The sequence below is a fragment of the Protopterus annectens genome, chromosome 2.part2 (assembly GCF_019279795.1).
Source record: "Protopterus annectens isolate FY-2018-M chromosome 2.part2, PAN1.0, whole genome shotgun sequence".
Lineage (NCBI taxonomy): Eukaryota > Metazoa > Chordata > Ceratodontiformes > Protopteridae > Protopterus > Protopterus annectens.
This window is the reverse complement of record NC_056730.1, coordinates 934,120,862-934,148,513: the sequence shown is the minus strand read 5'-3', so window position 1 is coordinate 934,148,513 and position 27,652 is coordinate 934,120,862. Positions and strand designations below refer to the sequence as shown.

Below are 27,652 nucleotides of genomic sequence, written 5' to 3'. Positions count from 1 at the left end.
TAAGTAATGTTTGACAAAATAGGAATCAGTCTAGTTGGATTCAATGAAATATGCTGCAACTGTAAAGCTGTTGTATACTGAGCAAACACTCGTATTGTAGCACTACATAGGAAGGTCCTAATATGATTCAATGCCAGATGCAATCCATCCTGCTTTAGCTGCATTTCCATTTAAAATGGATTAAATTACAGAGCAAAATCACTTGCATGTCTGATACTGAATACTTAAAAAAATCTACCCACATCTGCAAATTATTTTACAGAAGCATCGCACTGCTAATGCATCTACATTAATGCAATGAGGTCACAGTGACTTCACAAGGGACCATTTTCATTATCACTTCACACTGGATTCTAAGGAAATTTCATTGAAAAAATCTAATGAAAAACAACAGAATCCTAACATGTTATGGGAATCGATTAATGCATGTAACTATTCAGCTTATTTTTAAAATGCTTTTGAAGAATGTCAACAGTTGACAGTAACGTGCATTTAAAGCTACGCCAGCCATGAACAAATAAATAGTCAAATTCTCATTAGTATGTATACATTTAATCAAAGAAACATGAGTGAAGAAAAAACAAAGATAAATTTCAGTACGTAAGATCTTACATAGTTTGCACTGGAACCTAACTGCAAACAATCACAATCACTCACCTGCATAAAGATCCTGAATGCTACAGTAGGGCAATGGATATCCTAAAGGTGTGATGTCACCTTTAGCATAGAGGTTTCTTTGTTTAACATCAATTGGGTCCAGGGACAGGTACGAAGCAATGTGTTCCATAACAGTTTCAATAAAAAAAATGTTTTGTAATGATCCTGCAAATAAATACAGAAAATGTGTTATTATGAAAACAACTCTGTTATGAAAGAATAAAGTTTTAAATTTTGCTGAGTTTTTGGCCATTATAAACAACTACACAACATTAAAAAATGTTGCAATCTAGATAGAAAAAAAATAAATTTTACTGGTTCAATGCAATCACATGACCATTTTTTGTTGTTGTTGCTGTTGTTTTGTTTTTAAGAAAAAAGCAAAACAAATAATTCCAATAAACTTTGTTTGTCTTTTCCCGGTTACGGGTCGCCACAGCGGAACTCCGGTTAACAAAACAGCAAAAATACACCAACGTTGGTTCAAATTCCTGCCGGTGGTAGTGATATTCTCTAGACCAGGGAATTAGCAAGACATGCCGTGGAAGACCTCTCACAGAAGGTGATTGAAAAAAAACACTTCATGGGAACAAAACACAAAATAGCAAGACAACAAAAATACACCTAAATGGGTTTAAACCCCTGCCTTTGGCAATGATATTTCCCAGAGCAGAGTATTAGCAAGTGAAGCCACAAAAGAATTTATACTGAAGGGTTCTGAAACACACATTTCGAGGAAATGTTAGAACGCTGTGGAAGACTGCAAAATAAAGAACAGTGCAACAATCAGGGGATCAAAACCCACAACCTAGTGTATCGACAATATACACATCACTTTATGACTACAATAAGATAAGGAGGCTGCTACAATGTAATTATTACTTTCACCTTCTTTCAGTATTGCTTGGTGGTGCTCATTGATGTTCACCTCAGTTGCATGATGGATGCCAAGGTCTTAAAGCATTTGAAGGATTTTTTTTCTATTTTTCCCATAGGATGCAAAGTGTCACTTCTTTGTACATACAAATGGAGAGCAAAGTTGTTCTCTGCCAAATGTCATGCAACATATACCACAGACAGATGATTTCTGTTATTTTATAAGCCCTTTTTGGGTATGTGCATGTGATGTAATTATGTGTTTTTGATAAGACAAAAGGCTATAAAGGATATAGGACAGATGAAAAAGGCAGCAAACAGATGGGATGACTAAAAGTGAGGAGATATGCATTTTTTTAAACAAAGAAACGTCTTTATTAAATCGCATATGACATAGGCAATCATACATTTATATCAATGAAAACAAACCATATTGATATAAGTTTAGTTGCAAACAGTATATATCACAAACAATGTTGACATAATTGTAGTTGCAAACATTATACAAGATCTATCCAGTCACTGTCAAACATTACAGCTCATTCAAATCCTGCCTTCTTTTACACTTCGCTCCTCCTCTGCATATATTATTCCCACAATTCCCACTTTTTCCTACGTAATTTACACCGACCTGTTTCTAAAGATCCCAGTTCTAGTTGTTTTTTCTCTGTTATTATATCCAATACTTCTTAGTCTGGTTTAGATTTTGATTTACATTTTCTAGTATTTGCATTTTTGGCAGCTACTATCAGCAAGGTCTTACTATGTCTTGGCAATTCCGATTCTTTAGTTACACCAATTTGCTCACCCTGGATTTCTGAGGGAATCTTTAAAGTCTGCCAAGTCATTTGCTATCTACCTGATGAAAAATTCTTTGGAGTCTACTTCGAGAATAGAAATACATATGTAAACACTTCCAAGCAAAGATCCTATATCTTATAGACTGTGTTGCATATTTGGGAGACATGCATAGATCCCACCACCCATTGTTTCTTTGTAAATTGCTTATCCAATCGCTCTTCCCAATCCTTTCTGATCTCCTCTGACACATTCTTATGGTTATTATGCAATATTTTGTATGGTCTACTAATTATTCATTTTTTAACATCAGCTTCTGTTCTGGATTTTAATAAAACTCTAGCAGTGCTGATCTTTCACTTAGAATCCCCCTATTTCTTCCTCTTTGTCTAACTATGATATCAGTCTTTGACAGGTAAGGCAATCTCTGTCCTGCAGTCCAACTAGATTCTTGGCCTCTTACCCCTTTATTACCCTTCTCGCTCTCTAATTATTTGCTGCCAATACCTTGGTTCTTTTACCACTTTTCTTCAATAAATGCCAGTCCCCTCTTGCCTACTGTCTGTAACCCTAACTGCAGTCATCCCTATCGACAGAATCTCCTTTCTCCATTCCCATGTTGGCTAAGTTCTTAGAATACTTTCTGCTACTTTACAAATATAATATTCTGCATGGCTATTGTTATTTTCCTAAAGGATCTGCATCCAAAATCGCAGTCTCTCTGTTTCTTGAGCTTCCCTTCTGTTTCATTACACCTTTCCACTTTAAATTATAGGTTTCCACTTGTGCTATGTATAGGAGCTTTAACTGTGTAGCTCTGAAATATCCCTTCTAATCTGGTAATCACAAACCGCCTTGGTCAATTGGAAGAATCATCTTATCCCATTTGATTCTTGCTGTCTTACCCTCCCAGATAAAATACTTCAGCTCTTTATTAACTGCTATCCACAACTTCTTCCAATTTCTCCATTTGTGTATTATCTTTTGTTTAGTTTCTTCCCAAATATCCTTAGCTGACACACCAGAATAATTTTTAATCCATACTCCTAAATACTCAATTTTATCATGTCCCCATAAATATGAATATTGCTAAACCAATTCATGTGTGAGCACATAATTTACAGTTATTGTCTTTGTTTTAGCTTCAGTAATTGTGTATCCCAAAAATATATGTAACTGCCCCAAAATGTTCTGCAATACTTAAATGTCCTTTTCTGGTTTTATAAGGTATAAAATATCATCATCTGCAAATTGAGCTAGCTTTGCTTGACTACCATACCAATTATATCCTTGAATTTCTGAGTCCCTTATTTTCCTTGCCAATGGTTCTAAATATAATGCAAATTGTTTGTGTTTGTTAGTGTCTTTCGGCTTTTTCCGGTTAGGGGTCGCCACAGCGGAAACTCCAGTCCGCTAATGATTGGCAGTAGATTTTTACATACTGGCTTGCCGGGCCTAACGCACAACCTTCAACGAAGGAACGCCCATTCATGCATGTCACCACACAGAAGATGCTCTAACTGAGAATCGAACAGGCAATGTCTAACTGTGAGGCGACAACGCTACCACAGCACCACCACCGCAGTCTAAATATAATGCAAATAACAGTGGAAAATGGACAACCTTGCCTGGTTCCTCTGCTCAAACAGAAATTATCAAACACGAACCCACCCACTTTAATTTTCATCTCTAATCTCTCAAATATCCTCTTAATCAACCTTATAATTTTATCAGGGAATGTAAATGCTTCCATTGCCCTGCTCATAAACTCCCAGCTTACTCTGTCAAATGCTTTCTCTGTATCAAGACCCACCAACAATAATGGTATTTTACATTCAGCTTCCCTCTGGGTCATCTACATTCTGTTAATGTTGTCAAATGTTTGCCTCCCCTCCACAAAACCACATTTTTCCATGTCCATCAATTTTGGCAAAACCTTTGCCATTCGTTTAGCTATTATAGACAGACATGTTATAATCATGGTTTAGAACTGAAATGGGCCTATATGAAGCTGGATCTGATTGGTCTTTTCCCTCTTTAGGTATTACAGCCACCACTGCTTTCTTCCAGGAATTTGGTTAGTGCTTCTTCTCTTAAAATACTGTTAAAAAACTTCCAGATCTTTATCAGTTTTTTCTCACCTGACTTAAAAACTTCCACAGGAATACCATCTCTTCCTGAGGACTTTCCTGTTGATTGGTTATACATCAACATTTTTATCTCATCTCCTCCTGTCCTATTAGTAATTGAGCCTCATCTACCTCTACCCTTGGCATATTTAATTCTTTCAGAAACATTTTCATTTGTACCTTTTCTTGCTCTGCATATTTCTCTGCTTTATACAGACTTTCATAAAATTTCCAAAATACCTCTAGTATCTCTACAGGATATCTTGTTATATTCCTTGTTATAGGCTCCCTAAGCTTAGCAACAACCCTTTCTACTTTTAGTTACCTGAGTTGTGGTAAAAGTTTTTGTGCTATGGCATTAATATTAAAAAACATCATAAATTCATGCATATTACTGAGGTAGTCCTTTATTTTCTGCTTAGCAGTCTGCTATTGCTCCTCTTCCTGCTCAGTGAGATCTCCACTAATCTGCAATAATATAACATTTGGCAGTCCCTCTAAATGATTCTCATTGCTTCTTAACCATATCTCTCTCTATTTTTACCCTATTTTTAAACTCTACTTTAATTTTATCCCACTCCCTAGCTATACTTTCTGTCTTCTCTAACTGTCTTTTGGCTTTTCCTGGTTAGGGTTCGCCACAACGGAACTCCAGTCCGCTAATGATTAGCAGTGAATGTTTACGGAGTTGAGTTGCCAGCCCGGTGCCCAAACTTCAACGAAGGCACACATGCACGCACCTACCTGCATGTCTTTAAATTCGTTCAACTGTGGGGAGGACATGCAGACTCCGCACAGAAGGCACTCCAGCCAAGAATCAAACCAGAGAACCTCTTGCTGTGAGGCAACAATGCTAACCACTGCACCACTGCGGCCACTTTCTGTCTTCTCTAATATCTCCCAAATAATTTCCACAATAATTCCCAAATAATTTCCACAAACCATTCCTTAAACTCCTCTCTTTTCAACAGATAGGTGGGAAAGCTCTAGTGTCTCATTTTTATTTAATTACCCTGCATTTTTATTGTAGCTATTATTGGCCCATGACGTGAAACAGTTACTGAATATGTATCAAAACTTTCAATTAAATGTACATGTTCCTGTGAAATGTAAGTTCTGTGTAGTCTAGTCTAGTTTTTGTACCTTGAGGAATAATGTGCAAATTCACTCCGAACTCCTACTACTGAATTCACATCTTCCATGCCAAATATTTTCATAAATTTCTTTGAAAAATCTACTCTCTTTTTAGATTTTTTCCTTCTGGGTCCCCCAGGTACATCTCCCCTGCTGCACATCAAATTCCAGTCCCCACCTATAAGTAATACTCCCTGCTGAAAACTGATTACTTCTCCCAGAACTTTAAAATCCATTATAGCAGTTTTAGGTGGAATATAAATACATGCTAGTGTAGTCCTCCTCCCATGCCAGGAGCCCCTTAGTACTATATATCTACCATTATTATATTTTTATCCTATTCTATCACTATTGGAGCTCCTCTTACAATTAATGTAAGTACTCCTCTTTTATTATGTACCAGGTAGTCTACTGAATAACCATCCTGAAAACCTTTCTCTATCAAATCCCCATGTTCAGTCCTTTCCAAATGTATCTCCTATAGCATAGCTATATGCACTCTACATTTTTAATACAGTTCACTACTCGTTCTTTTTTGTATATATCTGAGACCATTAACATTTAAAGATAATATCCAAAATCTCATTATGTTGAAAAGTTATTATTCCCACCTTTTATTTGTGACAGCTTTTTTGTTAAGTATCTAGTTCCAATGTTTGTATTACAAGCACACACGAATGTTTGGCAGGTTGACCTTTTATATAGTTGTTTCTTGTCATATCCATTTGAGTTTATGCCACATCTTACAAAACCTTTTGTTACTGAATGTCCTTAAACAAAAAAAACATTCTGAATATACCACAAACACTTGTTAACTGGTCAATCTGGGTATCTTGGGTATCTTGAGACAATGCTACAATTGTCTCATGTACACAGACAACCTTCTCCTCCTCCCAACAAACACAAATACATGTGAGAGATGCAACTATATAGCCAAACTGGAGGCTGAACTCTCTCAACTCAGGGCTGGCATGACCAGACAGGAGGAGATGGTAACCACACACACAACAATCCCAGTCCCACATAGACCTACCACAACTGCGAACCAAACACATAAAAACACAAAGACATACTCGGAGGCTCTAATAAAAAACTTACCAAAACAACAGAGGCTCCCAAAGCAGACATCCAAAAATCCATCACTTCAAAACAAAACACATGCAACACATACTTCAATAAATCAGTGTGTCAACCAATCACAGCCCTTAAGGCCAAACACCATGCCTGATACACTAGTAATAGGTGACTCTATATTCAGACACACTGATGTCCCGCTGACCAGGCTGAACAAGGAGAGGGTGACTGTGAGCTGTCTATCGGGAGCTAGGATCCGCCACATAACACACGCACTCAAGTCACTCCAAAGCAAGTACAAATATGACTCCGTCATTGTCCATGCTGGTGTGAATGACCTGAGACGTACCTCCCTGGACTACATGAAAAGAGACATAGAGGAGCTCTCCGATTATGTAGCCCAGGCTGGTATGACCCTGACCAGCATCTTGCCCTCACCAAGAATGATACCACAATACAAAGACAAGATGATCAGCTTTAATAATTGGCTCAAGTACTGGTGTCATTCTAAGGGGATCCAATGTCTGTCTGCCTGGGATGACATGTTGGACAAGCCACGCTGCTTCGCAAGGGATGGCTTACACCTGTCACCACTGGGCTTCTGGATATTGGCTAAGGCTCTTGCCACCCCCATAGTGCCTTTTTTAGGCAAGGCTCAAAAGACAAACTCACCTCCTTAGAAAACAAAAATGGAAAAACACTAAGGGTAATGCTGCTCAATGCCAGAAGTCTAAATCTCAAGATGCAGGCACTTGATGCACTCTTCAGCATGGAGAACATCGACGTCTATGCAGTAACTGAAACCTGGTTCAAGGCTCCTGAGAGCACTCCAGCACTACCAGGCTATACCTCGTATCATGCTTTTCGGCCCCAAAACCGGGCGAACCACAAGGAGGGGAGTGTCCATATTCATCAAGGACACCCACACCTCCAGGTTAGTAGCAACACATGAAGCATCAGAGACCATACAGGTGCAACTAACCATAGGCAAAACTGCTATACAACTGGTAGCATGTTACAGACCACCCTCCCAATCTCAAGAACCCCACTCAGCCTTCCTGAAAACATTGGAGGATATGAATGCATCACAAAATACCATCATACTGGGAGACTTCAACTACCCAAACATAGATTGGGTACATTATTCTAGCCCTAATACCCTAGCCCAAAGGTTCCTGGAATTCATAAATTCAAATGCACTGGAACAACTAGTCACCTCTCCCACTAGGGGAGATAATATACTAGACCTAATCATCACAAACATGGGGACAAAATGCTCCACACCGGAAGTATACCCCTCACTAGTGAGATCTGACCACAAACTAATCACCCTGGATATACATATCCCACCTCCACCACCAGCACAAAAGACCACAGTGAAAAACTTCTCAAAAGCAGACTTCACTCTTCTTAAGACTGAGATGGTATCCTTTAAGCCTACTGTGCCAGTGGATACCACATCCCACAATGCTGAATCCTTCACAAATGCTTTCTATGGACATCTCCAAGAATGCATGGATCATGCAATCCCAAATAAATCCAAATCCCTCTCCACCAAAGGCAAGCGTCCTGTCTGGTGGACCTCAGCCATTAACAAATTGTATAACAAAAGAAGGAAGCTACTGCACGTCAGAGCAAAATCCCATGAAGGGAAGACATCTCTGATCAACATTAGCAGAAAACTACGTTCTCTCATAAAAACATCCAAGGCCAACTTTGAGAGAAAAATCGCTAAGGACACTAAAGATAACCACAAAGCCTTCTTCAGCTATGTTAGAAACCTGGTGGAAACCCTCAGATATGCTCAGAGTTGGTTCACAACAACAAAAAATACACTGAACCCACAGATATTGCCAACATTCTGGCTGATAGGTTCAGTGCAAATTTCTCCCCTCCCTCACCCCCAAAAGAAGAAATACTTATCCCAGCTGAATGTAATCTCCCTGTCTTCTCAGATGTCCAAGTGAGAACCGCCCTAAACAAAGCTAAAAACACAGCATCAATGGGACCTGATGGTATCCCGGGTTGCGTGTTACGTGAACTCCAAGAGGAGCTAAACCCACACATAAAAATGCTATTTAATCTTAGCCTTACTTCGGGATATGCACCTGAACACTGGCGTACAGCAACAGTGGTCCCACTCCACAAAGGGGGTGCCTCTACAGACCCTGGAAACTACCGCCCCATAAGCTTAACCAGCCTGGTCTGCAAAGCTATGGAAAGAATCATTATGGAACTCATAAATGGAGACATAGGGGACCTACAGACACTTGACCCCACCCAGTTTGGCTTTGTACAGGGCAGATCCTGCCTTCTGAACCTGGTTGACTTTTTTGAAACAGTCACTAGAGCCATTGATGAGGGCAAAGCAGTCCATACAGCCTACCTGGACTTGGCTAAGGCCTTCGACACAATGCCCCACTCAGGCATCATAGATAAGCTCAACAGCTTAAACGTAAACCCTTATGTCACTAGATGGGTTGCAAACTGGCTAAAGGACAGAACCCATAAAGTTAAAATCACTGGAGCAATGTCAGACTCAAAGCCAGTCACAAGTGGTGTCCCACAGGGATCTGTCCTGGGACCCCTCTTGTTCGGCATTTATTTCTTAGATGTTAAAGCAAACATGGGAGGGCTGTGGCTGACAAAGTTCGCAGATGACTGCAAACTAGGTGCCATAGTCGATACACCAGCGGACACATACATCCTACAAAAAGGCCTCACAGAAATGGACAACTGGTGCCGGAGTCAAGGCCTTAAACTAAATGCCAAAAAATGTATAGTCATCCCCTTTGGGAAAAACAAAGTACCCACAAATTATCACATAGACAGCAACCCACTGAGTACGGAAAAAGTAATCAGAGACCTAGGGACACAAGTCGACAGCGACCTTTCATTTGATACCCACGTTGCCAAAGTGGTCAGAAAAACATTCTACCTTGCACACCTCATCATGAAGGGATTCACATCCAGATCCAGGGATGTCATTGTACCCCTGTACTCCTCCCTCATCAGACCCATGATTGAGTACAATGCCCCATTTGGTATGTACCTCACCTGGCATTTGCAACAGCTGGAGAGACCACAAAAGTACCTCACCAAGAGGATCAAGGGTCTCCAACATATGTCTTATTCTGCCAGACTAAAGAAACTTCAGCTCTATTCAGTAGCATACCGCCTGCTCAGAGGTGATCTCTGCCTGACGTACAAGGCCATGTCCAATCAGGATCTGATGGACATGCTCCACCTCAAAAATACAAATCCATCAGGAACACGAGCTAAAGACTTAAACCTCGGCACAAGTATGAATAGGACATGCTGGAGGGATAGATTCATAACCCAGAGGCTTCCCATGCTTTGGAACAAGATCCCAGTTCATATTAGGCAGAGCCCCTCACTGACTCTCTTCAAGAGAAATCTTGATGAGTGGATGGGAGATCGTAAGTTTACCCCAGGGGTCACATCTGTGTCACTGCTAGACAGGGGCACAGTAAACTAATTCTATTATATAAGAGGACCTTCATTGTGTCACTACTAGACAGAGGCACAGTATTCTAAATTTATTCTATACATTTTTTGTACCATTTCATGGGGTGGCAAAAGCCACATCACTACGGCTAGGCTTACAAATGCCCCAGGGCAGATAGCCTAGTACTATACTATGAAACTATGAAACTAAACTTAATATTAACACACAGAACTACGTACATCTTCAAATATTGATGTTTTACCTTCCTAATAGGAACAACTGTCCCAAACTGGGAAACACTCGGATTTGGGTTAACCTAAAATGAACGTTATCCATGCTAAGATGCATGGTACAGCCTGTCCTTCCACTAGTTGCTGCCTGGTTTTGTCTTACCATTTTTGCTTTCCCAGAAAGAAAACACTTGAATGCTTTCAGAAAATATTATCTCCTAGCCACTGAAAGAAAGCCATTAAAACTATTCTAATAAAACAGTATTCAGTTTTTATTGCTCTATCAGATTTTCTCCATGGAGTCATGAGGACCAGATATAGGCTTGTTCTACAAGTATTTATTTATTGATTTGCTAAAGGAGAGCTTTATTATATTCAATATTCTTTTTTATTTAATTGCTTTATCTTAAATCTTATTACTAGATAAAGCCAAGAGCGTTAATCTAGTCATTCCCCATGCAAAAGAATGAGAAAAAGTACATATTTTGTCTTGTATCATGCTCTTTTGAACAGACTTTTCTTTTTTTCATATACATTGCAGCTACTACATTTCTTAAAAATGAACAAGGAGATAGAGAAAAGATGGAAAAAAACAGGGGTACCTGTTTACTTTAGTATCCTCATTACACTTGAAAAAAATGAAAAAACTATATTTTACAGCATGCAGACATCATGCACTATACAAATATTACTGTTAAAAACAAACGCTTGTTTTACTTACAGTTAACTTTTATTATTATTATTTTATTTAAATTTGTTGACCGGGATTGTCCGACTGGACGTAGGTCCATTTTCAGCAGAGGCCCGCGGAGAAAAGCTCCACAGTTAAAATAAACAGACAGTATTTACATTGGATTACATAGTGATTAACAATTTACATAGCAATTACTTACAACATATTTACAGATGAAGAACATAGTACATCAGTAGACAACTAGAATCTTTATCTGTGAAGTGCATACCAGACATTAACAAATGTTAAAAGAAGAAGTTGTTCGTGCTGTATAATAAGTACTGGCTTATGAGCATCTGAGCTTGCTATAATCAAGGTAGTTAGTGGAGTGGAAAGAAAGGTAGTGGGTGGATGATATTAGAGTGGGAGTTGCAAGGGCATAGCCAGCATGTTTTTAGTTGCGCTTTTAGTAAAGTTTTGAAGTGGGTGCATGATGGTATGGAGGTAATTGTGGGTAGGAGTGAGTTCCATAATTTGGCTATGGCGCAAGAGAACAGTGCTTCACTAGCAGAGTTATTGGCTTTAGTGATCTGCAAGTGATTTTTGCTGCTGGATCTTAGTGGTCTGGTGGTGCGATAGGGTTGGAGTAGATTCTGGAGGGATGGGACATTTAGTGGATGGTTTACTAGTTTGTGGGCGAGTGAGAGTTGATACCACTGAAGGAGGTGAGGGAGTTCAAGCCAGCCCAGTTCAGCAAGTGAGAGACAGTGGTGACTACGGTAGGATGCCCCTGTGGCGAATTTGGCGATTTTGTTGTAGCAGGTCTCTAGCTTGTTTAGATCACATTGCCTTAGGTTGGTATATAAAGAGGCATAAAGTAGGGTGGAGATAAGGTGGGAATTTGCTATTGAAATCTTTGCTGCTTTGGTGAGAAATTGCTTATTTCTGTATAATGCTCCTAGTTTTTTGTGGACTTTTTTTATGGTCATGGATATGTGAATGTCAAATTTTAGTTTATTGTCTATTTCCACTCCTAGCAATTTGGTGTGTTCAGTTGGGTATATAGTGGTGTTGTCTTTTGCCGTGATGTTAAAGTGAGAGTTGTTTTGAGTATGTTTGGTGGGTTGGAAGATGAGTAGTTTAGTTTTGTTTGGGTTGAGTATTAATCGGGCATCGGATAACTTTTAGTAATTTGTTCCTTCCTCTCCCCCTCTCCTAATTGTTCCTCCAAACATTAATAACATGAAGTAGGGCATAGGCTTTAGATTCCACTATAAGTTTAACAAAGTCAAAAGGTCCAATATTTCCAGGTGTTCTTGATCTGTCTTATTTCATAAATATAATTAATGTTTTATATTCCCTAATTTATTTGTCAATTTCTGAGTTGATGGCTTTATTCTCGTATATCTCCATCTCCCAAATCTATTCTCTGCTTCCTTTCCAATATACTCTTGGTTCTTCTAGTCAATTCTTGTGCTTTGTTTCTGTCTCTCAAGCATTTTCTGTTGAAACACTGAAAAAGGTTTCACTTGCACAGTCTCCTTGTGGTCTTTATTACCAGAAGAACAAGAAGCAGAATTTCCTTGTGTTTATCAGCTCACTTTTTGTTGGACAAACTTTTGTATTACCCCCTTAGCATGTTCTGCATCAAAAAATTATTTTGTCCCTCCAGGAAAAAATATTCTTAAGATATCTGGATACATAATTTTGAATCTTATGCCTGCTTCTCGACATTCCCAGAGTAGTGGATTAAATTTACTCATCTTCTGCCTGGTTTACAGTGAGTACTCATTTTCCACAAACATTCTACTGCCTCCCACTTTTAGTAATTTGTCTTTCTGCCAGTTTTGTCAGAATCAACTCCTGCTGGTAGGATTGCATCTTTACTATTAAAGGTCTAGGATGCTTTCTCATGGCCATGTTTGGAGCATGCACATGATGTGCCCTTTCTATTAACAACTCCTGCTGTGGAATACCAGTCCAGTTGGTTATTTGTGCTTTCATGAAATTAATAGTCTATTCCTTCCAGTTTCTCTGGTACAGCAGAAGATATCATGTTTGCACTATGTGCTCTGTCCTCTAATTCTAGCATTTTTTGAAACAATCTTCTCGAGCAGTGTAATATTCAGCCAGCCTTTTCTTCATTCTGAACTCCAATTTTTGTAGTTTTATCACCTCATCTGAATATTTGTTTAAAGCTTTTTCCATTTTATCCAGCATTGTATTTGAGTCGATATATTCCATCAGTGTTTTGTTTATTTTAATCAGCTCTGAGTACATTTGACTTATTTTTCCTGTAGGCTACTGGAAGTCATGCCTAGCACCAAAACTGGATCTTACACCTCTCTTTGCTGATCAGCTGCAGAATTCTTCCCAGTCAGTATTTTTCTTCACCTTTTGTGGTTGCTTTTCTTTCAGGTTCTCTGAATTTCTTTCTTTTTTTTTTTGCTGGCATGCAGACAGTGAATCTACTAGTACGTTACTAAAATTTACCCCCAAAAATGAGTTCACTGGCTCTCTCTTCTGAGTTTCATTTTTCACACTGGGAGAGCTGAAATTAAGCTGTTACTCAATGCGCAGCCATCTTGGAAGTCGAGGAGATAAGGACTAAGCAGGACTGAGGTGGCTGAAGAAGACAGACATCAATGGCTATGAACCCATGACTTTCATGCTGATGTGATACATAGCAGTGAATTAGCAAAGGCAGCCACTGAAGACCTCTGAATGGAAGGGGTCATTAAGAAGTCACACATCTGTGATATGTAGCACATCTGCAGAATGAATACCAAACAATGTAATGTATACCTCTGCTTCACTGTAATGTGGGTATGTGTGTGCTGCATTTAATTTTTGACCATGTAGGAAATTGTAAATAGGAATATATAAATAAGATTAGAAGATGAAACCCACAGGGGGTGTAGCATATAAGGTGAGCTAGGAAGGAATGAGTTGGATGGAGGTTGTTTAGGAGCATATCTTACAACTTCTTAATTACTTATACTTCTAACGGCATTTTAAGGTATGAAACATGGCAGTCCGCCATCTCTCTCTCTTTGTTGCATCAGTAATGCCATAATCAGATAGTTAAAGATAGCAATGACCATTGGTCTCAACCCTCCAACTATAGATGGCAGAACACTACCTCTCATAAAAATGTTAGAATAAATAGGCAACATGTTTGACACTAACAGCTAACCAAGAAGTTCAACTAGTACAAGCACAGCAAGGTTAACATATGTCGCTGATAAATACAATTCAGTGTAATTAACTATTGATATCACAAATACAAAGGAAAAAAGTGTAAACTAAAAACAAAAAATTGAAGTTCATAGCCAAGGAGAACTAAAGTCTTTAATGTGTGAGCGCTTCCATTCACAAACAATTCCTCATGAACTTCTTCAGACACATTCAAAAGATAAACCCCAACCTTAAATACACTACAAGTCACATGATTAAAAAGCAATTACATAAGTAAATTTAAAACTGCAATTTGTAGCCTTAAAATAAAATTACATAATAATAGACAGACACTGCAATGCAGTCATAAAAACTCTGCATCCCAAATAAAACCAATAAATTTTTTTATGCACGTGTTAAGTTCTTTAACACATAATGGAGCATTGGTCATTTAACTGAAGAAAACTATGTGCGTTCAATAGCAGTTGCCACCACAGTTCATGCTTTTCAAGTTGCAAGGATGTGTGTCCTCCCCTATTACCTTGTAACACTTGCTCTATCACTCTAAATTTGAAGTGGTGGCCTGGATTGTCTCTGATATGTCGTGCTAATGCATTGTTTTCCTTATCCCTGTTAACGCTGTAAATGTGTTCATAAATTCTTTCTCTGATTTTACGGTCGGTCTTCCCGACATAGAAACCTGGGCATACTTGACATTTTGCTAAATAGACCATGATCCTAGTGTTGCAATCAAATTTACCAGTTGTAGAAAATTGGGTTCTCGTATTGAATAACCCCTACCTATATCAATATAGTTACAATAAGAGCATGCTTGACATTTAAGCATGCCAATATTCATCCTACTCATCTTGTGCTCTCTTTCCAAAATGTTTTTCAAGTTGGGTCTCTTTTTTATAAACTATCCTGGGCACTATTTCTACTTTTCTTCTAAAATCTACATCCTCCATCAGGATGCACCAATTTTTAAACAAAATACTCCTTGTACTATTCACATGTACTGAGAGGGTGGTGATTAAACTAACTTCATAGTTGTTCCCATTTTTGTTACTATTATTTAAGTGTCCCCCTTCTGGTATTTCTGCTATATTAGTTATGAGTACTGTTACTCCCGAATTAGGTTCTTTTAAAACTGGTGTAAAATGCACTTCACTTCTTTTAATTTGGACTTCTTCTATAAGTTCTTGCAAAAGGTGATCAGGGTACCCTCTTTTGATAAACATTTGTTTTGAATTGGCACATTCAAGGAAAAATTCAGAACTTAGAGTGGTCATTCTGGCTGCCCTGACCAACTGACCTTTAATAATGGATCTTTTTTGATATTCTGGATGGCAACTTGGATAATGCAGGAAGGAATTTGAATATGCCTTTTTTCAAAAAAATTTAGAAACAAAACATAAATTGTTCCTATCCTTCAATTCATCCAAGTATGCAATACCTTCTTCATCAAAATTATAAGTAAATTCTAAGAAAAATGTACTAGTATTCATTTCTTAGACTATTTGTACTGCTGTCTCCATCCCCCCATTAATGATCATTAAAATGTCGTCCAGGAACCTTGTGTAATAAACTATTTTATCCTTAATGTTTTCTCTATTAAATACATGCTGGTGTTCCCAGTGGGCCATGACTAAATTGGCAAAGCTGGCCCCCCATATGGGCTCCATAGCCACTCCGCTCTTTTGTAAGAAGAATGTTTTTTCAAACATAAAAAAGTTATTCTGCAGGATAATATACAAAAGTTCTTTCACTAACCTCAATTTGTTATTGGGAGCACCTTTCTCCAACACAAAATTCCACTATCCATTCTATTTCTAATTCTTGTGGAATAACTGTATGTGTCTTTCACATCTACGGTAAGAAAACTGTGTGCATCATTATACACCTGGTTGTTCATGTCCTTAAAGAAGGCCCACAAATCCTTACAGATTTGACTTTCCTCAATTACATATGTTTTCAAAATTCCATCCACAACTTTTGCACATGCATATGCAGTTGAATTACGTCCATCAATAACAGGATGTAATGATGGATCAGCTAAGTTTTTATGCACTTTTGGGGTCCCAAAAATAACCGGTGTAATCAGAAGAAGAAAGTAAATCCAATAGTGCCAAAGTAGAACCAAATCACAATGCAAGGCAGTAGTAAGAACCACCACCACTGCTGTATCACTCAAAAACACTTTATTCCATGTCAGACACTCCAAAACACATTAACATTCATCAGGAATTACATTTCCATCATAAAAATTACTTCTTCAGATAACAGAGAAATACAAATAAAACATCTTAAATACCCAATCTGATTGCAGATTATCCAATCAGAAACCATTTTAAATAATTAAATTAACACAGGTGGTGTAATGGAAACTTGAATAGTCAAATAATTATACATATCTGTATCTATCTATCTGTCCACATATAAACAGGTCGTTGCCATACCCCTTAATTTTCTGACAGGCACAATTAACTTTGTTTACTGAGACAGTTTCATAGCTGTCTTGTTTAAGTAAGTTGTTCATCCTAGTACTATAGTCTTCGTTTGACATAAAGACTACTTCCCCACCCTTATCCAGTTTCATTACCTGTATATTAGCCAATTTTAGGTATTTAATTTCTTTTATTTCACTTTTAGTCATGTTATTAATAAACTTAGTATTTCTATTAGTCCCTTTCAGTTTGTTTCTGAAATCAATTTTACATACCCTTTCGAATGCTACTAAGGTAGGGTGGAGAGGAGGATTAAATGTACTAGGGATCATGAAGTTCTTCTTACACATTTCACTATCACTAAGCAATATTTGCAAATTCAATTTATGAATATATAGTTTAAAATCCATTAACATGGTTGCAATATTCGCTTTACATGACGGGACAAAGGACAGCCCCTTCACCAGAGTTTCGATAAATTTTTGTTCATCTTTAAAGTCTGTAAAATTATAAAACTATTGATATCAGTTAAAAAAATGCTAACACTCAAGCATGTGACAGCCCATTTCAATGTGGAAATGCAAGAAATATGGCTCTTTAAGACTTAAATGGAGAAACATTGCTCACTATGAGCCATACTTGAGATATATGAACATGGCAAAGTTATAACCTCTATAATCTGGGCTTCCTGCTTACGTGAAGAGCTCACTGCAGGTGCCCAGGCATGTGCACGACATCTCGCAGAATTCAACACAACGCAATCAGGTTTACTTACTGCACAAATTGAGCAATTCAGAAACAATACTGAAATAAGCCCTAGTCAACACTCAGAGTGGGTAATCTACATGACTAAATTGTGACTGGAGTAGTAGATCATTGTTGCTCTACAGAAGATTAAAATTGTTTGATTCCTGAATTCTCCTACAGCAATCACATGTTGCTATATGGTACAATCATCTGACTGCATAAGATATGTTGTTCTTTTCACACCTACTTCTTTGTACAAGGAAACCTTTTTGTGTGCTATTTATTATAAGGCCCAGAAGTGTGGTTCAGATTTTAAAGGCATCTACATGATTGCTCGTCAGTGTAATACTAGCATTCAGAAATGAATACTAGTATTGTAATTGCGGTCAGAACTAAATTAGTTTAGCACTCAGCGTATGGCAGAAACTGTAATTGCTACTTGCTACAAATGTAGTAAGCAATGTGCTACATTTTAAAAGGAAAAGAGTGTTTTATTTTTTTTAGCAAGTCCAGTCTCAGGACTTCAGAAATGAAGTGCTTTAGTTTTCATGGATTACAGCAACGGCTTGCTACAAATGTAGAAAGCAGTTGCTAGAGATTAAAGGAAAACAAATTTTCTTTTTGAGGAGCAACACCAGGGTCTAAATTAGAACACCGAACTTTCAAAATTTTGTGTGTTCTAATATTGACCCGTTTTCAGCGAAAATATCGAAGAAACAGCAAACCAATTTGTTCCTAGGGAAAGAATTTGGTTGTCCGTTTCTGTTGCTTTGGTATTTTCAGAGCTGTGGTGGAAAGTTACGGGTCGGGTTCAGTTAAGTGTGCGATTGCATGGACGTGAGGGTTAGGGCAGGTTAAGAGAGTTAGGGTTAGGGCGTGGGTCATGTAAGTGTGCGACTGTGTGGACGTGAGGGTTAGGGAGCAGTAGATGAGTTAGGGTTAGGGCGCGGGTAAAGTGACTGCGCGATAGTGACGGACCTTAGGGTTAGGGTTTGGGTTAAGGTAAGTGAATGGTTGGTGGTGCATGTATAGTTTAGTGTAGAGTTTATGTGTATGGATTGCTGTTTGTCTGGTGTGCTTGTGTTGTGTGTATGTGTTTTGGAACAGCAAATTTTTTCCCTAGGAAAAAATTCACTGTTCTGTATGTTCGATGTTTTAAATTTTCGATTAATAGGGTTCGATATTAGAAAACTCGAAATTTTGAAAGTTTGGTGTTCTAATATAGACTCCAACACCAGATCAGGGGTGGGGTGGGGTAGCAATGGGCAGGAGAATAGTTAATTATCCATCTGTATATTACATACACTATGTTAGAGTGTGCTCAACAATATACTAAGGTTGAAAGTAACTTTGCTACAAATATGCAACATAAATAAGGTATAACATAAAGCTTGCTTAAATGTAGAAATAGAGTTTAGCAATATGTGATTAGCATCCAAACTAAATGACTGTGACTTGGAAAATAAGAAAACTGCTGAATGGACATCTTTCCTTACAGACTTAAAAACAGGATGTATGCATTTCATTGTCAGTGAGAGCAAAGATGTAAAATCTGCTTTTTAAAGACACTGTTACAAAGTGTTTCCTTAAAAAACATGCTTTTCTGCACTTATCAGCATTTGCACAAGAACAGATGTTCTTATACAAAGATCCAAATAGAATACTAAAGAAAAAACAGGATGTTCACACTGTCAGAAAAGCTAGCCTCTTATAAATTCAGCAAAAATGTGACAGGACATTGTTAAACAAGGAACTTAAAAATAATATTAAGTCAGCATTTGCATCACCATCTGCAACAATCAGTATTCTTTCTACAGGATGCGCTATTCTCTAAAATAGAATACCAAGAGGAAATGTATGTGTGTGCATGACTAAAATTGTATATACAGATCTGTATTAATCTAGTTATGTTAGGGGTATTGGTAGGGACACATTTGTCCCCAGGTAAATGTTATAACATCCACGCTGATTGAGAAGTAAAGTAGAACAATAACTAAAAGCTGTAACATTAGTATGTGTGGTTTGTTATAAAAAGCTATTTGTTACTGCTCTGAGTTGGGTGATATTAATTCTGTAGCTTGTGCTAGTTTTACTTTTATTTGTGAAAATGCCTCCTCTTTATGAGGTCCCCACTCTAAAAAGGTGGAGTTCTTTTGTTCCTGTAACATTTTGTATAGGGGAGCAGCCATGGCTGCATAATCCTCTATACATTCCCTATTGTAATTCATGATTCCCATGAATTTATGTAAGTCTGCTACAGTCAGTGGCTTTTCCATATGTAAAATGCCTTGTACATGTATAGGGCAAGGAGACCTTCCTGTTGGTTTTATAATAGTACCTAGAAACTTAACTTCTTGTGATATAAACTGAATTTTTTCACTTTTAACCTTAAATCCTGCTTGCTATAGAGTATGAAAAACTCTCTTAAGAAGCCGTACATGCTCCTCTACTGTTTCTGACTAAATTAAAATATCATCAATGTAATGTATTACTGAATAATCCTTTTCCAAATGTTGTAGAATGGAACCTACTGTCTGATGAAAAATAACTGGACTATTTTGAAACCCTCGTGGTAACCTTGTCATGACATATTGCTGGTTTTTAAATGTAAAGGCAAATCTTGGCCAATATTTTTTCCTGAGTGGTACTGCAAAAAAGCCATTTGCTAAATCTATTACTGTAAACCACTTACTTTGTGGCTTAATATGTGTAGCCAACTCTGAGACTCCTGGAATCAAATGTGCTTTAGCAGTAGTATATTGATTAACCTTCCGTAAATCAATAACAAGACGATAACTACCATATTTTTTCTTAACTGGCCAGATTGGTGAATTTGTAGGACTGTTGCCCTTTTGTATACTCCCTTCTTTTTCCCATTCTGCAATACATTTTTCCATATGTTCATCTGCTTCCCTAGGAATAGGATATTGTTTTTGAAAAGGTGGTATATAGTCCTGATCACTTCCTACTCCTACTGGGCATTCTAGTTTCCACAATCACTGGGACCCTTGGACCACAGATTTGGGAATTGCTGTTGTAAATGCTTCCATGCATCCTCACTGTCTGTATTTACATAGCCTGTAGGTTTTTCCGGTTTGTCAGGTAGAGAGATTGTACAGCAACCTGTATTTTGCTCTTCCTCTCTTTGTTGTTTGTCTCCCATCCACAGAATTTCATTAGGTAAATCAATTAATGTGCCCAAAGGCCCTAGAATGTCCATAACGATAATGGTATTTGAGCAAGATGGATGCATTAAAAATGCACCCTTCCATGTCTGTCCCTCTTGACTAAACTTTATGTCCACATTTTGGCTACTCACTGCATAGCATCCTGTGCCATTAAATGCTGAAAGCAAACCTTTTTTATAGGATTTGCTGGTAACTGTCTGTTTGTGAGAGATACTGCTGCTCCTGTGTCTATTAAGACATTTTTCCACAGTGACCCCTCTACCCAAATATCAATCAGTGGTCATCCGTCTCAACCATTTTTAAAGGTAGTCAGGAAAGATACCAGAGTAGGGGGGGCACATCCCTACTGTAAGGAAATCCACTCATCCTCTCCTTTATTATCAAATGCAATATGACACACCTTATGTTTTTGCTTGTCATCTTCCTCTGTGTCTGAATGATCTACATATTTAGGTTTTTCAATCTCTTTTTTTAACTGTTGCCTAGCTATTCCTTCTGCCTGTTCTATCAAATGTTTCGATTTACAGGCAAAACTGTTTGAAAATCTACAGGGCATACTTCCCCTTTTCCTGTATAGTGATGGCTCTTATAACTGTCTTTACTAATATTGTAAGGTTTTTGTACATAATCCTGCTTTTCTGACTTTTCTTGTTCATTTTTTTGCACTCATTTTGGAAACACCCCCTGTTCTTCATTCTTTTTGCACCAGGCTTTGTAATGATCACAATTTTGCTTAACATGTCCTATTTTTTTTTACAAAAGAAGCATGTTGGTGCCTTTTTCTCATTACCTGTGCTTGATCCTGGTACTACAGACATAGAGGCAGGAGCTGGTGGTGCTGAGGCAGCTCTTTCTGCTGGTGGTGGTCACACCACCTTTGCCTTCCCCTGTTTTTTACCTCACCAATTACTTCAAATGGCTCACTATTATCTTCAAATGCAAAGATATGGTGTGAGTATAATGTCCCATCATCGGCCATAGTCCGTTCCCTCATTAGTTTTTGTACCAAATCAGTGAGGGTATCAGAATTTTCTTCATAGATACATTTAATATCCCCTGGAACCCCTTTGATTTGTTTTAAGAAGCAATGTATTAGCTGTTTTTGTATTTCTCTTTTTCCCATGTCTCTGTCTGTTTTTTTATATATGATTAGAAACGCAAGCCTAAAATGTTCACTTTGTTCCATTAATTTATCTGTGATAGTAATTGTAAAATTATCTAATAATTTGGCTGGGAGAGGCTGCCCTTGTGTAAATGCCATTAAAATGACCGTCATACATCCTACTTTAGTGTTTAACTGAGAATCATCTTGTTTTAATTGAATGAAAGTTTTAAAACATTTGGGAATGAAAATCCAGAAACATCTAAGTAATGCATCTGTCCATATATCAGATCCTGCTGTATATGCCACCCATTCTTCAAATGCAAGCATGTTATAAAATATGCCTTTTTTATAATTCCACTGTGGCAACCTCTGTAATAACCTAGACTGTGTCTATAAATCTGTAGTTGGTCCCTGTCCCTGTTCTATAATTTGGACTGGTTTTGTGTTTTTTTTTTTTTTTAACTCTTCCTTAAGCTGGGATATCAAAATAGTATTTTGGAGGTTAGTCTCTATTAATTCATCTAATTCTTCTTCCTTTTCCTTCATACACTGTTTAAGATCTGTCATTTCTACCTGTAATTGTTTAAGGGAGGTATAATACCTGTTATTAGATTCCTCTGTTGACTGCAGGGCTCCTATGCACTTTTGACAGAGGTCTTGGATGTCATTTCTGAACTTTTTAAACTCACTTTGTTTTTCTTTTAAAAAGTTATTAAATTCTTCTGTCAATGTATCATACGCTTTATTTCTGTCCTCATCTGTATGTGTAGCTGTGGCATCATTCCATGCTTGTACATAATTCTTAAAGGAAGTTACAAGATCTAAAGGGGACTCTGTCAATAAAAGATTTGATTGCTGTTGTAATTCAGAGATTAATGTACTGACAGGACATAACTGCTTTACATCTGGATATAATGAAAACTCTTTACCTTAGTTAATTCTGTATCATGAACAGATCTGTCTTCACAGTCTGTTTTTTTAGCAATATCATGCAATACTTTTTTATGGCATAATACACAAAATGCAGTTTCTCTTGAATCACACAATAAACATTTACTATGATATACTTCATTATTTTGTTGCAAATACCAATCAAATGTTACAATCCACTTACATAATGCCTGTATGTCAACTTGCCCTAATAAGGTTTTACACTTACTAATGTGTTATGCATACCAACATTGCAATTTACTCCATATTTTATCTGGTTGTTCTGTTACATTAAGAGTAAAACTTGACTTACATTTGCTGGAATTCTAAGTGGCACAGCAGTATTTCATTTTTCACAAAATGATAAAAACGAGTGTAAAACCAATATTACATGTTGGCAAAGCAAAACAGATAAAAACTTCACAGTTGTACATGATAAAACTCCTACTATGGGGCAAGTAAATGACAGTCTGGTAAACAGCAGTGTTGCTCAGATGGGTTATATTACATTTGTGGTAAAGATGCTTATAAATGGTTACCAAAGGGATGGGGTGGCACCTATTGTATAGGATTAGTAGTACCAGCAATGCATCATGTAAAGAGTTACCAAAAGGAAGCATTAGAAATGCAAAAAAGAAAAGGGATATATTACCTGTGACTGAAAGTCCAGAAAATCCAGTAGACACCTTAGATACATCATATATACATCATTAAAATCTTGATTATATTAAATTAAAATATATGGATTTAGGAGATGGTGTAATCTCTGGAACAGGTATTTCCCCTTAGTACGGGGCTGCAAAAGCCATCTGGGAGCTGAGTAAACTATCTGAACTAGTTGAGGTATTGGCAAATGCCACTTTCAATGCAGTCCTTGACATTACTGTCGAAATGACAGCTATACGAGCTATGGTTTTGCAAAACTGAATGGCATTAGATTACATATTAGCATCCCAAGGGGGTACATGTGCTTTAATAGGAGAACAATGTTGTATATTTATTCCAGACAAAACAGAATCTGTAAAAGCACATTTAGAAGTGATTGCACAAGTGTCTCAACATACTAGAAAAAACTGGAATGATGACTGGAGTGAATGGTTTAGTAATCTATTTACAGGATGGATAGGAAAAATCACTGTATTTTTAATTTCTTTTATTGTTATTGCAATGCTTGGTTGCATAGTATTAAAGTCTGCTTAGCAAAAGCTAGTCAAGTTACTGTTGTTAATTGTCATAATGAAAAAGTATTATCAAATAATGCTGAATTTATTTCCCTGGTTTAAAATAAAAAAGAGGGAATTGTTAGAATGTGCTCAACAATATACTAAGGTTGAAAGTAACTTTGCTACAAATATGCAACATAAATAAGGTATAAGATAAAGCTTGCTTAAATGTAGAAATAGAGTTTAGCAATATGTGATTAGCATCCATACTAAATGACTGTGACTTGGGAAATAAATCTGCTGAATGGACATCTTTCCTTACAGACTTAAAAACAGGATGTATGCATTTCATTGTCAGTGAGAACAAAGATGTAAAATCTGCTTTTTTAAAGACAATGTTACAATGTGTTTCCTTAAAAAACATGCTTTTCTGCACTTATCAGCATTTGCACAAAAACAGATGCTCTTATACAAAGATCCAAATAGAATACTAAAGACAAAAACAGAATGTTCACACTGTCAGAAAAGCTAGCCTCTTACATTCAGCAAAAATGTGACAGGACATTGTTAAACAAGGAAGCTTAAAAATAATATTATTAAGTCAGCATTTGCATCAGCATCTGCAACAATCAGTATTGTTTCTACAGGATAAGCAACTCTCTAAAATAGAATACCAAGAGGAAATGTATGTGTGTGTGCATAACTAAAATTCCATATAAAGATCTGTATTAATTCAGTTATATTAGGGGTATTGGTAGGGGCACATTTGTCCCGAGGTAAATGTTATAACATCCATGCTGACTGAGAAGTAAAGTAGAACAATAACTAAAAGCTGTAACATTAATACGTGTGGTTTGTTATAAAAAGCTATTTGTTACTGCTCTGAGTTGAGTGCTGCAAAGTATATTCTTTTATCAGTGTACATTCTGCAAGCTTCTGTGTGCAACAAGACTGTAAATGCAACTCTAACCAGACTTTGATTTCAGCAGAATCCAGCCAGCAAGACTGAGTGTCTTAAGAAGACTTCAAATCCATCACAGTAAGCAGCACCAAACAAATTTTCATACTATATAGTATTTACACAGTTTTACAGGTGAGACATCTACTGAACTTATTACAAGTAGCTTGTAAAACTGACACATAAAAAGAACAGCATTATTTTAGTGTGTGTACATACTCACATTGTACTAGCATATAGACAGCATATAAGGCATATGCATATTTATTGTGTTATATCACTTGAAACCGATATCCAGCAGAGTACTGTAATAAAAATGTAAGAATTTAGCAATATTTGTTTGATCTGGCTGCATAAAATGGGGAGTTAGCAAAGGGATTGGCAGAAGCATAGCTAGCTCAACCAGCACCCTGTGCCAATCCCAATAACTAGCACCAAATAACTAGCACCACACCCCCTAAGTTCTTCAAGTGAAGAGTAAAACAAAAGTGATTTCTGCAAAACAACTTACACCCCCCAACCCTTCAAGTGAAGAACCAAAAAAAAAGACAATGCCCATTCTTTCTACTGGCACAGCAACCAAGTGGTCAGTTGCATGACACCCCCCCGACCCATCCATTGAGGTCCTGTTTCTGTGCCTTGCCCCGACTCTCCTTCTACCAATTTTATTTAAAAAATAATTTCTTCTTTTAAACTGTAGCTCACTGTTTACTACAGTTGTAGCAAGCAGCTGGTACAGATTCTGCCACACATGGAGTGCTAAAATAATTCAGTTCTGACCACAGATGCAATACCAGCATTCATTTCAGTGTTGTTACAGTTTACACCCTGGCTGGACAGAGTGCTAAGGTACTTAGGTTTGAGTTAAAAAACAAACTTTTAAACTGTAGCAAAATGCTTGCTACAAATGTAGCAAACAGTTATAACAGTTTATACCCTACACAGAGTGATACAGTGCTCAGGTTTTAGTTAAAAAAAAAAAAAAAAACTCTTCTATTTTAAACTGTACCAAACTGCCTGTTACAAATGCAGTAAGTGGTTGCTACAGTTCATACCCTACACAGAATGCGAAACTGCTCAGGTTTTAGTTAAATAACTGCTACAATGTAGCTAGCAGTTACTACAATTTAGACCACATACACAAAGAAAGTACAGTTGTGTACACTTACCATAAATGTAGATGTTCGAATGTATTCACTGTTGCAGTCATTACATTTGGGTTATCTGCGCTTGCAGTAGCCCTCAGTTGGCCTGAATAACAAAGTCTTGGGTCCTACGTCGGTTGCTGTCTCTTCTTCCGTGACGTCAGGTCGTCAGGGGTATAAAACATGCAGCCGATGTCATTACATCAGTTTTTCTTGCCCCAGATGTCAGGTGCCCCCCCTAATGGGAATCAATTAAATCTATAAATATACAAGGTTATACCTCAAACAAAAAAGCAAATACAGCAAAAAGCTTTTAAGCATTGAAAAGGAGAGAAGAGGTATAGCCAAACGAAGCCAGGGGGCTGGAGGGAGGGTAACCATGACTGCAACAGTGAATACACTCGAACATCTACATTTATGGTAAGTGTACACAACTGTACTATGTTCTTCATGTTTCACTGTTGCAGTCATTATATTTGGGTAGATTCCCAAAGCTAAGGATGGGAGGAGGAATTTAGATAGCATTAGGACCAGCTATAAGGCCCTGCAAAACTGCAGTGGCAAAGCCAGCTCTGGATTAAGAGAAATTTGACAAATGCTAATGCTTGGTGAAAGTATGTACAGAACTCCAGGTAGCAGCTTCTAGGATGTCCCCTGTAGGTACGCCTCTGAGAAAGGCTGTAGAGGTAGATGCAGCCCTGTTTGAGTGGGATCTGATCCCCTGTGGGATAGGTTTTCCATGGTACTTATAGCAGAAATGAATGCAATGGCCTATCCATTTGGAGATGGTTTGCTTTGAAATAGCCTTCCCATCTGTCCCTGCAGCAAATGCCACCAGCAGTTGTTCAGATTTACTTTGAGGTTTAGACCTGTCCAAGTAGAATCTAAGTTGCCTGTGCACATCTAAGGAGTGCAGTATCCATTCCCCTTTGTTCTGTGGATTAGGAAAGAAGGTAGGCAAATGAATGGACTGATTAAAGGCCACACTGGATACCACCTTTGGCATGAAAGAGGGATTGGTCCTGAGGGACACCCTGTCCACATGAAAGATGATGAAAGGCTCCATTGCCATAAGGGCCTGTAATTCAGATACCCTTCTTGCTGAAGTGATGGCTAAAAGGGAAGCTGTTTTCCAAGAAAGGAATTTAAAATCTGCAGTAGCAGCTGGCTCGAAAGGAGGAAGGGTGAGTTTCTCCAATACAAAGTTAAGGTCCCAGGCTGGAGATGGAGCTCTCCTGGGTGGTCTTAAATTTTTGGCCCCTCTGAGGAACTGCTTGAGCAGTGGAAGAGAGAAGAGGCGAGGTTCTGTGTTATAATGAGCTGAAATGGCTGAGGCATGAATTTTTATTGAGGAAAAAGACAGGCCCTTGTGAAACATCTCAGTTAACTGTTGTAAAATCTGAGGTAAATTGGGCACTGCTGTGCTCATCCCTTGAAATTGGTTCCAGGCACAGAATCTTTTCCATTTTTCAGCAAAGATTTTCTAGTTCTAGGCCTCCTTGCCTCTAAAATGACATCCATCACTGGTTTACTAACAGATGGTAAAGGAGAGCTTAGGTAATTAGCCAGGCTGCTAGGTTCAGTGTTTGAAGTTGAGGGTGCAGAATCTGCTTCTCCTGCTGAGACAGCAGGGTAGGAGTCTGAGACAGGTGCCATGGGGCCAACAGTGACACACTGCACAGGAGGGGGTACCAGTGTTGGTGTGGCCAGGCTGGTACAATCAAAATCATTCTTGGTTTGTCTTGTTTGATC

At 37.8% G+C, this 27,652-nt stretch overlaps 1 protein-coding gene across 1 annotated transcript in view; it reads right to left on the bottom strand.

Moving 5' to 3' along the window:
- LOC122795855 (xanthine dehydrogenase-like) overlaps positions 1 to 27,652 on the bottom strand; it is a 5,725,158-nt gene that overhangs the window by 2,095,130 nt on the left and 3,602,376 nt on the right. Inside the window, exon 26 of the mRNA XM_044064255.1 lies at positions 658 to 822. Within this exon, the coding sequence (XP_043920190.1) occupies positions 658 to 822 (165 nt within the window). The remainder of the gene's footprint in view (positions 1 to 657; positions 823 to 27,652) is intronic.